At 35.8% G+C, this 12,735-nt stretch overlaps 1 protein-coding gene across 2 annotated transcripts in view; it reads right to left on the bottom strand.

Moving 5' to 3' along the window:
- The window catches only part of NDFIP2 (Nedd4 family interacting protein 2), a 44,575-nt gene that overhangs the window by 17,667 nt on the left and 14,173 nt on the right, over positions 1-12,735 (bottom strand). The window contains exons 2-4 of one of the 2 annotated variants that reach the window (XM_063392286.1): positions 8,114-8,270; positions 6,549-6,676; positions 2,791-2,850 (exon numbers count right to left, since the gene is read on the bottom strand). In XM_063392286.1, the coding sequence (XP_063248356.1) occupies positions 2,791-2,850; positions 6,549-6,676; positions 8,114-8,270 (345 nt within the window). The remainder of the gene's footprint in view (positions 1-2,790; positions 2,851-6,548; positions 6,677-8,113; positions 8,271-12,735) is intronic. The other variant, XM_063392287.1, reaches the window with a different exon arrangement.

Below are 12,735 nucleotides of genomic sequence, written 5' to 3'. Positions count from 1 at the left end.
CAAATTTTCTGTAAAAGTTTCTGCAGAAGATATGTACATACTGTCTATTCATCTTAAATGATGCTAAAATTATTTCAGATTAGTACATTGACAATCAAAACCAATATACCTTTTTTTACAGTAACTATCTTGATATGTAGACAAACTATTAAGTTTTTTTTTTTAAAGTCATCACACAGTATGCTCTATACTTTTCCTGCTGGAAAGGTCTTCTAATAATTTCCTTAATATAAAATAAAAGTTATAGAATAAAGTTAGTATCTTAAAATCAAGTGCTGATGCAACAGCACTGCACTAACCAATTTTATAACCCTCATCAAAACATAAGCAAGGCAAAGAACACCTCCAGGGTCACTAGAGGGCGTGAGCACATTAAAAATATCTAAAAGACTTCTAATCTCAAAAAGCACAGCACTTGAAGTCAAACAAAAGCAAACAGAGCCATCAGTCAAAACGATCCCAAGATTCCTCCCATTGTGTCAAAATGCTGGACCTCAAATACTGGAAGTGAGAGTTGCTTTGTTTCCTCAGCACTTGGTTTTCAACTGAACTTGGCAGACATTATATATGCAGTTCTATGCACAGGTGAAACATTCCTCCAGCTGTAGACTAGCAAACACAAGTTTTCACAATGACAGCACCTCCTAAAGAGCCTGATGAAAACTAAGACCAATTAAACACCATTTTTGTACTTAAATGAGTAACATCAAGTCAATGCAGGATGACACAAATTAAATAATGCTGTCAGCAGCAGCAGTAAAATGGTCTAAACAGAAGCACAGATAACATTCTTTTCCTAATTTTTACTCCTATTACCATAATGTATTGGAACTGACATACGAAATTACCTATAAAACAAATGAAATCAAGAGATATCAAGTGAAATTTACTTGGCTGTTTCACCCACAAGCACTTACTATAGAAATCATGTTTATGACTAAAAGGGCATTAAACAAGCACAGTGATCTTAAGCTCTGTCATATGTTCCCCTTTGTCAATAGAGCAAAATAGTTTACCAGGGTATGGCAAATTAGGTTAAAAACGTGCTTGAAAGACTGCTGTAGCAACTCAGAGAAGTCAGCTTCGCCCTTAATAATACGGCCCTGAAATTCCGGCTATGCTCTGTATTTCAGATTAATTAACCAAGACACTGTATCAGATAACTTACTTAAAAAACACTGCTATTCACACAGACAATTCCAATGGAAGCACAAAAAGCCCGTTAAACAACAATCCTAGGGGTCTGTAATTCAACTCTCCATAATTTCAGGTGTTCTTAAATGGTCATCTTAAGTGACTAAGAAAGCATCAGTTTGTTTAGCCCAGCGTGGCTGCAGCTACAAGAGTGATGGACAGGAAGGGAATGGGAGGGAAGGAAGGGCTGAAAAGGCATTTTAAATAGAGCTGCATTTGAATGTGTTTATCTCTGAAATGCATGCCATAAAACTTCCTTTTTCAAGTCAGGCAAAAAAAATTTATTTTCAATTTTAATTTCACAAGGTCTACAAAACCCCATACATAATAATTTTAGACTTTTTAAAAACTGTGTGCTAACTACTATACTTCATACTGGCATTTCTGAAACAATTAGTGAATTATGCTCCATGTATAAGTTGCCTCAGAAAAAAGAAAATTTTGCTCAATGACAGCAACAAATTTAGCAGAGGCTTCTCTAAAGCTTACACCTCTGAGAAACACAGGTCAATAAATGTAGCTCAGGAACATGAGAGCAGATGTGTGAACAAGTATTAATTTATCACACTCCAACATATCAAAAAGGAAGATGAAACTGAGTTCTCTTTACTGTGTCCAAAATAGAATAGTAAGAAATTAAATCAGCCTACATCCACAACATTTAGTATTATGAAGTTTTATGAGCAGTTCTGCAGACGGAAAACACTAACTGACCACTGCTCAAGTCCCACTAATACTGTCTGTCTTTCAGTGCTCTCATTTGATCTGGTCTGTGTTAATTGCCCTAGTCTTTCTTCAAAACATAATTATTGGCACCATGCACTAAGGAATGAAAACGGGCAATGAAGAACAACTGTCCTCTATGCTTATGCTTAATCATATTTTCACAAAATACTTCTGTTAGGTAGTAACTTTTTTATCAATTAAGTTACATCTTTCATTTGTATTTTTTTTATGGGAAGAGTGTAACACAACACACAAATCTAAGATATGTAACACTGTTTCAGTGTGCCATTGATTTTTGACAAATTTAGCCAAGTTAAGGAAGATGGACAGCATTTCTTGCTTTCTAAATAAGCTGACATCTGTAGGAACAGAAAACTTACTGCTCCTGTGACCAGAGAAACATGTGAATGGCAAACTGTACTATCAACATAAATGGCATGTCACACAGAGTAATTTCTCTAAACAAAATATCAAATGGTACACAGCATGTGTTGAAGTTGAATCTATTAAATCTGCATGAACTGCAGTGCTCTCTGCAGTATTCTGCAAGAGAAGGACTGTCTTTTTTCCTCAATGTTTTTTAGCATTTTTTCAAACTGAAATCTAGCATGGCATGTAGGGAGACAACCACCTTAATCAAGTAAAGAACCACTAAACTGACATAACTCTTCCCAATGCAGTGTTTATAGAGAAAAACCTCTGACGAAAGGGTTACATTACTTAACAAACCCCATAAATTATACCTCCAGGATACAAACCAATAGGGAGACATTAATAGTGGGGGGAAAAGGCACAATTAATCCCAGAAGCATTTGTTTGCCAGCAGGAAAATTCATAGCAAGGTCTAAACTAGAGAGAACTATACCATACCTCTGGACGACTGAGGAATATTTCATCAAACAGACTCCTAGATTCCCTAAACTGGGCGTGCTAAGCATGTAAAAACAGAAAAACATAAGACAAATGCAACTGAAAAGCATTAAGTAAAAGCCATTCATTGCAACATACAAATAAAGTCATTAAACTGTTAGCAGTATTTTTGTCTCTTTAAATTGCCCTTTCAAAACTGACCTTGAGTATTTGAAAAGAAAAAGCCAGGGTAACTAATGCTATCATTACTGATGACACAGGGCTAGTATAATTTCTTTGATAAAATGAGATATCTGGGAGTATTTGAAAGGAATACATGTTTATATACAATCTATTCCTGTAAGAAAAGCGACACAAAGAATTATAAATTTATTGAAAGTTTCAGGAAATATTAAGTTTAGATTGTTCATATTATCTGTTAATACAGGGCCTATGATGAAGTATTAAATATGATCACATTCAGGATGTTTTGAAGTGGTCTAAATGATTTGGGGGAAAAATACGAAAGCTGCATAATAAGTGTGCTGCCCTTTCACATAATTTTCCTCTTTTGCTTAGTGAGTAGATTTGAGCCTTCACTGAAAACTTTGGAGAACACCATGAAAATTATCAGCTTCACACATCGCTCGAGGTAACTTAAGAACATTTAGCTTTTTCCAACTGTTCACATTATTGCAGTAAAGAGGCAATATATCCTCATTTACAAGGAAGAAAACAGAAGTTTAGAACACAGCAGAGTTCACATTTGTAAGAGCACTAATTTCATAAGGCTGAAAAGAAAAACTGGAAAATCTACATGTTATATCATTTGTCAATGTTTTGCAAAGCGTGTAACATGCAGGTCAGATAATGTCTGCAGCTGTCACTTGTGAAAGTGAGAAAACAATTGAACTTTGCATTCCTGTTACACAATTAAGTTACTTATCTGTTCTTCCATGGGTATTTCTAGCTAAACCCTTCCCCTAAAGATGGCAAACCACCACTCAAACTGTAACACCTTCTTTCTTATTCCAGCCATCCACCACATTAAGACAGTCTTATTACACTATCTTAGTTTATCTCAGTCTAAGTCCAGAGGCATTAAATAAGGTAGGGATTTTGTGGCAGCATCACGTGGTAAGATAATTAAAACAGCAGTAATTAAAACTGCATTGGCACATAATTTTAATATCATCTACAAAACTGAAACTCAGCTTCAGAAATTCTTACTTTTTCCCCCAAATCCCAGCTTTGCAACCTTAATGCTGTTTCTCTAATACTGCTTGTGTGTATACATGCATTTGCTTAAAAAAAAAGAAAGAAAACAGAAGTAAAGTGAGAATTACTATCAAACTTGAGCTTTTCAGCAGTCAGCAAGAATGTGACTTTTAGATAGGCTTCTGATACTAACTTAGTACTGCCATAAGTCTAGAATCTTTTAGTCAATCTATGTTTTGGGGGAATGATAGTGGGTTTCTACTGATTTTTCGTAATTGAAATTCTTGTGGTGTCAGCACATAGTTCTTGAATTTCAAGCTCTCCTGTATGTTATAGCAAAGTAGACTGTGAAAAAGTTTATTTCTCACTTTATCACTGTATCCAACTCTCTTGCCTCTTACCTCCAGATTCCTTTTCCCTCTCTGGTCTTCTCCCACACCAGCTTCAGTTCCTTTCCCAGTACTACATTTTGTCTCCATTTAAGTTCATTTCTCCACCAATCTCAGTTAATCCTTGTCCCTTCTGTTTCTCATTTAAGTCTTTTTCTCTGTCCATACCATTGCCCTCCATCCATCCTTGCCTTTTTTTATTTTGATGTAGACCCACCCTCTCTGATTCCGGCTAGGGCCCGTTACCTCCCTGCTCAATCAAAACCAGACTTCTCACAACACGTAAGGTCCAGAGGCTCAGCCATTGTCCTTCCCTCCACCCACTACTGAAGAGAGCTGAATCTAGTGGCTTTCCCCTTCCCTTCTAACTGAAGGCTAAGAATAACAAAACTGCTTGAGGGCACACCAGAAATTGCTATTTCTCAGGTCCAATGTTTTCATCAAAAGCAGTCAAGAGCAGCTATAAGGTGTATCTACTTTTAGTTCTGTAATTCTACTCGGATACAGAACACTTGAGAATGTTCTCTGGGAACAGCACATCTGAAGTCTCATCCCTTTCAGAGCTATCAGCAGCCTAAACTTTTTCATGCAAGACCATCTCCATCATTTACAAAATTTGAAGCTCTGTGTATCAACTGAGTAAAGTCATTTCTCAATAATTTGTGGTTTCACCAAAACCAGGCAGACTGAAGAAAAGATTTTCTGTCACAGTGACCTGAACTTGTAAGAAAGAGTAAATAAAAATTTAAAACGACAAGACAAAAAAAAAAACTTGTTCTGTTTTGGGGTTTTGTTGTTGTTTTGCTTAGCTTTATTCTGGAAATTGGCTGAATCTCAGACTGAGTTGTCAAGGGAGATTGTTTGTACTTCTGAAATTGGTGCTTCATAGGGCTCTAGGTGTAAGAACAACAATTTTGCAAGAGCAGCACACCCTATCTGCAGTCACGAGTACTCTAAAAGTTAGGGTTTGAGTTGTTAACGCCCCAAATTTGTAACTTCAGAATAAGGGTTTCATTCAGTCCAGTATTTCAGCAAAAGTCTAACTTATGTGGCATGCAGTAAGGACAGACTACAAAAAATCCATGCTTGTTAGAGCAGACAAAATGTGGCAATGAAGATCACTCCCTCACTGCTAAAACTTGGCAAGTCAAATCTCTGTGGTTTCCTACTGAATTCAGACAAACAGATTTGTGTGACACCATCACTGGTGATGCTACACAAACCCACTTCAACATTAGCTGTGCATACCTTAAAGTGAATGTTGTGCATGGCAAGCACTGTGCAGCAGTCAAGGAAGGACTTGCCTTCTGCTGGGTGAGTAAAGGTGTTTTTCCAGTCACAAGCACACTGCAGCCAGTAAGATTTTTAATGTATATCAAATGTAATCACATTAGATCTCAAGGAGGAGATTTTTAGTGAAAGAACTGGAAGCCTTATTTGGGTATTGTATATTATGGTCAGTACTACTAAGCAGCAGAATTTCCACATTCCAGAACTTCAGAGAAAAGAAGAAACTTGCTTACAAAACCAACATTTACCACTAAGTGCAGATACCAATCTTCTATTTTGAAGACTGTATTCTTCATAAGGTTAACTCTTACAAAACTAGAAACACTGAATATATTCCTATTAATTGTTTCCAAAACTCATGTAGGGGCTTTTTTAAGTACTTGGAACATTTCTTTGAACTTCAGTATTTAAGTTTCCATAGATCAAACAACAGGAACCTTTCCTTTTAAAAAACATCTACACGGTTTGGGATACTGACCCTTCCAGACCGTTGAAATTCTCCCTTCCTCTCTAAAGGTCTTTGCTAATTCTTTTGGTTTTACCATGCAAAACAGTACACATTAGTGATAACTCTACAAAGTAACATCAGTAGGGGATATGTAATTAAAAGTTGACAAAATACTGAATAAACTATTAAAACAGGACAAAATTTGGCTTTTAAAGCTGTTAGGACAGCTATGTCTTTCAAAAGACTAAATATGAGGTGCTTTTTATAGTGTTTACAACTAACTTACACTATCTATATAAACCTAAACATCCAAAATATTTAGATCACCACCCACCATTATTATAGTAGTGGGTCATAATATGGGCCCAATTGTTATAAATAATTAGCCTAACACGTTTCACAAAACTGAAATGCAGCAGAACTTGATCACTTACTCGCTGGGCAACTTCAGCTGCGGCAGCTGCCATGGCTGCAGCTTTGGCCTTCTCTGCTTCATCGTACGTAGGAAGAGAGGTAGCTACACTGTATGGAGGTGGTACAGGATAAAACTCACTCTGTGTGTCTGTGCAAATAAAGAAGTTATTTTTAAACCAAAAAGATACCAAGAGTATTAACTTTCACATGCACATAAATAATTACCTTTAAAATATATTTTTTTACAGAAGCTGAAACTGAGGATATTTGCATTTTAAGTTCTTAAAAGTATTTATAAAGAAAAACTTTTAACAGCTTGATGTTACTTTGAGCTGCTACCCAAGGCAGAAACCTTAACATAGATTATGGCATGAAGTCAACAAATTTATGAAGAAAAAAATCATATTTTAGTTAATTATACCCCCAGGCATTCCAACCAAAATTGCTTTTTATGCAATCATGAAAAAGATATACACACAAAAATCTCTAAAAAAAAAGCCTTTTAAGTATCAGTATCAATGTTACTTCAGTTCAGTAATAGCTTTGCTGTATTCTTATGAGTGTGGCCTTGCTGCCAACTCCAGTTGCTCTCTGTAAATCAGTTTTTCCAAGATTTAAATTTAAACACATTCTTTTAAAAATTGTTCCTTCCATCAAAATGGACCACAGACTTCATTCTTTTGTGTTGTAACAGTAAGACATCACATATAGAATTATTAACAGTATTAACTAAAAGTACTTAAAATATGCTTTGAGCTTCCTCCTACAGCCAGCAGTAGCTCGCTAAAAGGCTGTTTACATGGTAAAGATTTGTCAGCACAGGTCACATGGTCAACAGATTTGTCAGCACACCAACACAAGGATGTTATATATAGGGATAATTCCACACAGCTATGTATTATACTTGCAAACACTGTCTCAAAGAACAGGGACAGGAAACTGCTCTTTTAACAAATATTAAAAAAATTAGGTTGGCAGTTATTCCTAAAATATTTATTTGGCACATGGGAGAAAAAAATCCATGCAACTTTACTTAAACAGGAACTTTGCTGTTGCCTGCTGTTAAGTCTCCCATATCGCCAAGAAAAGTCACAATCTCCTAAGAAAGGGAGCCATGAATAAAGGGATAAAGAGACCTATTACTCATTTTCATGAGAAGTTTTATCGAGACTCTTTAAAGGAAAATTAAGCTTTTCATGGCAATATTTTCACCGAACCATGTCACACAATAAAGCAGTCTGAAGAGTTTTTCTAAAGAGGCAGGGAAAATTGCTAACGAGGTCTAATAATGGAGCACTGCCCAAATATGTAGACTAAATGTGGAAATGAACTATAAGCAGACTTAAATAAAACCTATTAAACTAACTAATGAACATCCATTTAGTCTAGCAATTTGGAACAATCAGCATAATTTACAAGTGTGCTTCTTCTGAACAAACCAAAGGGCTGCACATCAAAGCACAGCTTTTTACTGCAACTGTGTGCATGGAAAAAAAAAAAATTACACGGCAGCATCAGACTACTTTGAACCAAGAGCAGATTCATACACACTCATCCCTGACAAGCTGCTATTCGAGCAAAATACCTGAGGTTGCAGCTGCTTCCACAGCTATGCTACAGTAAGGAGGAGGGGAAGTATCTGCTTCAGGTAAGGCTGCTGTCTGCGGAGGCTGCGCAGTCTCTGCAGATGTCGAAGGCTGCTCAGCTGCTGAAGACTCTGAGGGGTCATCCTCATTGTGAAGCTTGGGAGAAAAACACACACATTTCAGAGGCACTCAGGGAATACTTCCCATGACCACCTAATTGCAAAGACATGTTCAAAGAGAGACAAGATTACTCTCGTCAACAAAACAAATTATTTACAAAACAGCACATGACCACTTCAAGTAGTCCAGCTAAATTCTTTTAAGTAATCAGCTAAAGATTATCTTAACTGCCTTGCCTTCCCCCCCCCTCCCCGAGGAATGGTTTTCTTCTCAGTGATTTTGAGAGTTTTAAAAATCTGGAATTTTCCATATTTACTATATAGCAAAATACTACTATATGAATATTTTAATATCATTATATTTTTGTTCTTATGCACAGTCATAAAATGTATTGACCTACTTTAAAACACATCAGGTGAGAAATATTACTGTTTATTGTATTTATCTAGAATAAAAAGAATTAAGACACTTCTACTTCTGTAACTGGGACTTTCATTCACTTGCATTTTGTCAAAGAGCTTCTCCATGCTAATTCTAAGACTTCTCAAAATATTCTGCTTTTCTTACACTCTGAAAACAATCCTTTCCCTACAAAACTTCAATTTGCTGGTTTGGTTTTTTCCTTGATTAAGGTGCAGTTTTACAAAGACATGTCCAGTGATGCATATACAGAAATAAGAATCTGGATAAGGAAGAATGTTGATTAAAACAACAGAATTCAGAACCAGTAGCTAATATCTTTTCTTAGAGAAGAACATTTTTGATTATTTTAGCTAACTTGATAGTTCTTAGAATGTGTCAAGCTTTTAAAAAGGAAGAATACTAGAATTTAAAAAGTGCTAGTTCCCAGTAGTGTGAAATACAAGGTAAGATGCCTAGAAGGCAACAACTAAAGCACCACATGTAAAACCCAGACCAAAAAATCAGATTAACTTAAACATATCTAAAAGAAGAACTCTATAACCTCAAATTGGTACTTTCTACAAACACCCTACAAGCAAAATATTATTTCAGTAATAAATATTAAGAATATAACTACAATTGTTTCCTATTAGGCAAATACAATCAGCTTACTGGAAGAAGTGCTTTCTGAAAAGAATGCTAAATTTCTTATTAAGCAGTGTAACACACTAAAATTGTTTTAATATGCTGATTATATCAAAGTTCACAGAATGGTTGAGGTTGAAAGGGACTTCTGAGCCCATCTAGTTCAACCTCTCTACTTAAGGAAAAGCACCTACAGCTGGATGCATGAGACCACATCCAAACACCTTTTGAATACTTTCAAGGATAGAGACTACAAGAACTATGCAGAAAACTTGTTTCAGTGCTCAGTCACCTTCACATTACTAAAAATAAAATAAATTTAAAAAAAAAGAGAAAATGTTTCCTGATGCTCAGAGGTCACCTTCACCAGAAATGATAGGTGGTTTTGAGCATTTCTGGGTCCTGAGCAACCAGGTCATTTAATGCCTAAACAGTGATCCAGAAGTAGCTGTAACATAAGAAATATTTTTAGCCATTTTGAGTAGTTAAAGCCAAAGTAAACAAAAGCATTTCAAAATAACCTAATATATTCTGGGATACAGAAAGCAAGTGAGAATACAAACCACTCAACTATAAAAAGTTTGATCAGATCAGAAAAGCAAGCTAGAGCTACAAATGTTATGATTCTAAATTAAGTACAATAATACACAGGAAAAACCTAGTACTGCAATAGATATAGCCAAAATAAGCCCATTCTTAAATAAAACAAATGTGATTAACTAAGGTATAAAGAACAAAACACTGCTGGCATGGTTCTTACACTAATGGCTGGTACACTCACCCTCATTTAGGAGGTGTGTGTAGTTCTGACCACCCCACCAAAACAACCTGGTCTTTGGGCAGGGGAAAAAGTATAGCAAATTTAAGTGGACCTCTGTTACTTCCACTCTTCCTCTCCTGCCCTCCTCCTCTTCAATCACCACAACTTTTTCCCTACCACACCACAGTAAATGCTGTCACTGTTCTGAAGATAGAGATCCACAAGCACATCATTGGTCAAAGAGCGTATTACTCCTAAAAACAACAACACAACAAAAAACTTTGCCATTCCCCAAAAATTTAATTTTACATGTTCTACATGCTTTCTTGAAAGATGTTTAACTCCAAATTATCTGTAATACACTAACAGTGGAGTAATTTAGTAGATGATGGTGTTAACATGAAGATCAGACAAGAACATGTAGATGAGACTTCTTGCCTTCAAAGACAAAGTTAATGAGTCATTCAATGGTTATAGCAACTGCAATTAGGAAAATTAAAAATTCCATCCTAAGGGTTCCATACAATGCAGACCCATTAAACCCTTTAGTGCCACTCAAAATGCCTTTATTTTGTAAGACTTACATTTAGGTAAGTATTTCTATTTATCCTCTCTTCTATTATGGAGGCCTCTGAGAAATTTTGAAAAGCACCAAGATTATCCCAATGCACCAACTTTAAGAAAAAACTTCACCCATTTTATTTAAAAAAAAGCAAACAGAAAAACACCCCCCACATACAAAAAAACCCAACAAAACTAAAAAATTCACAATAATTGGATTAAGTAGTTTGTTTACAGCTAGAATAATAGACACAAGTTGTTCCATGAACACTAACTTTTGTTAGTTCTTGTTCAAGTGTCATGTATCCCACTATCTCCTCAAGGCAGTAACTTAGCTCCTTTCAGAGAACTACTTTGCTGGGTTCAAACAAAAACAAAAAACAACCCCCCCCCAAAAAAAAACCCAAAACAACAAAAACACACCCTCCCAAAAAAAACAAAACAAAACAAACAAAAAAAACCCCAAACAACAACAACAAAAAACCCAACAAACAAAAAAAACACCCCAACTGCAGTAGAACCTGCCCCAGTTAACTGGAAACTTTGCCCACACCAGCAGGGTACACAGCAGTGGTTATATCATTTTGCCTTGTAGCAATTCTCCCTTGAGCACTGACTCTCCTCTCTGGAGTCACCAGGTATCTGACTACCTTTGAGCCTCCCCCTTCACATTTAATTTTGGGTTTTACTGGCAGTAAATTTAGAAGTTATTTTTGGAGACAGGGGAAGAAGAGGCCTGACACTCTTCATAGGCTTCATTGCCATAGAAACCAAGCTAAAAACAACCAGAAAGGAACAGAAAATGTCTATTTCAAGGCATTACTTATGCTAGGTACTTAAATGTCACCTGAAGCAAATTTAACATTGAAAGTATATTAATAGTACCCAGGATTTTCTTTTTCCAATAGTAAGACTATTTCACCTGATTTTTCATTAAAGGACTGAGCAGAACTCAGAGTTCATCATCTCAGCCCCTCCCAAGCCTCCAATGAACCATTATTTGGTAGTAAGCAATATAGCTGCCTTTGTCAAGATTATGGTCAAAACAATTACCAAGATCTATTAAACCACAGACAACTGTAAATTAGTACCTTCCCCTATTCCCTCCCGCACATTTTAAAAGTGGATGACACTGAAATTTTTTTCCTTCATGTTTTAGCCTTGTACTTGGGGTATCTGGCTGACTATATGGAGCTTTGCTATAAAAAGAAAGAGTGAGTATTTTGCTATTAGATATATTACTCTCAAACTGTTAATGCCATTTTTTTCAATCCCTGCTTTTGCAGCCCTCAAACTACAGTACATTACAAACTACATTACAGGCTCATATTCTCAAAAAGTATCTATGATGGGACATGTAAAATTCAAAGATCAGTTGAGGAGCAATAGCTGTACTGCTAACAATGACTCAGTCTTATGGTAACTACAAGAGGGTGAACAGCACAGGGTAACATAATAGTTTTCTTTATATGATTTTTACCTTATGCTATCTTGGGTTTCCTTCCCAGAAAAGGTCTACAAAACAGTGATTCACTACCTCATTTCAGAAGTTAAAATCAATGCTAGACCTTCCAGCACCAAAATACTGTATAAAATACAGCTATCATTATTTTCTACTTCTACATTAATAATTTCTTTTAAATAGAAATTATTTTTATACAAGTACACAATTATTCCTTCTACAATTGATTTCCCTAAGTCTGTTATTTTGTATAATTATTTCCAAAGTGATCAGATGCAGTATCTGAAATCAGCTGACAGCTTACAAAGAAACATGACCCACGAGAAAGTGCTTAGAACAGAAGCTTTTACTGAGGGAACAGATGCAGATACTTTAAATGTTTAGGCTTATCAAAATAAAAACTAAAAGTGGAAGATGTCCTTCTCTACTTAACACTTTTTAATCTATCTGGAGATAGTAACTATCTGACCTGCACATGTTTGCTTTCCTGACTAAACAGATTTTGCTTCATTTCTGATGAACTGGACTGATGACTGCACAAGAGTGGCAATATAAGCCAGTTATTCAATTATGTCATTTAAAAAGAAATTAGGGGAAAAGAATATAATAAGATGTCTATTATCACCTGTACCAAAAATTCACAAGATTAAAATTATGCTCTGTGATAAAGT

Source organism: Prinia subflava, chromosome 3, assembly GCF_021018805.1.
Source record: "Prinia subflava isolate CZ2003 ecotype Zambia chromosome 3, Cam_Psub_1.2, whole genome shotgun sequence".
Taxonomy (NCBI): Eukaryota; Metazoa; Chordata; class Aves; order Passeriformes; family Cisticolidae; genus Prinia; species Prinia subflava.
Note: the sequence above shows the minus strand (reverse complement) of the source record. Positions and strands in the feature narration are given on the sequence as shown.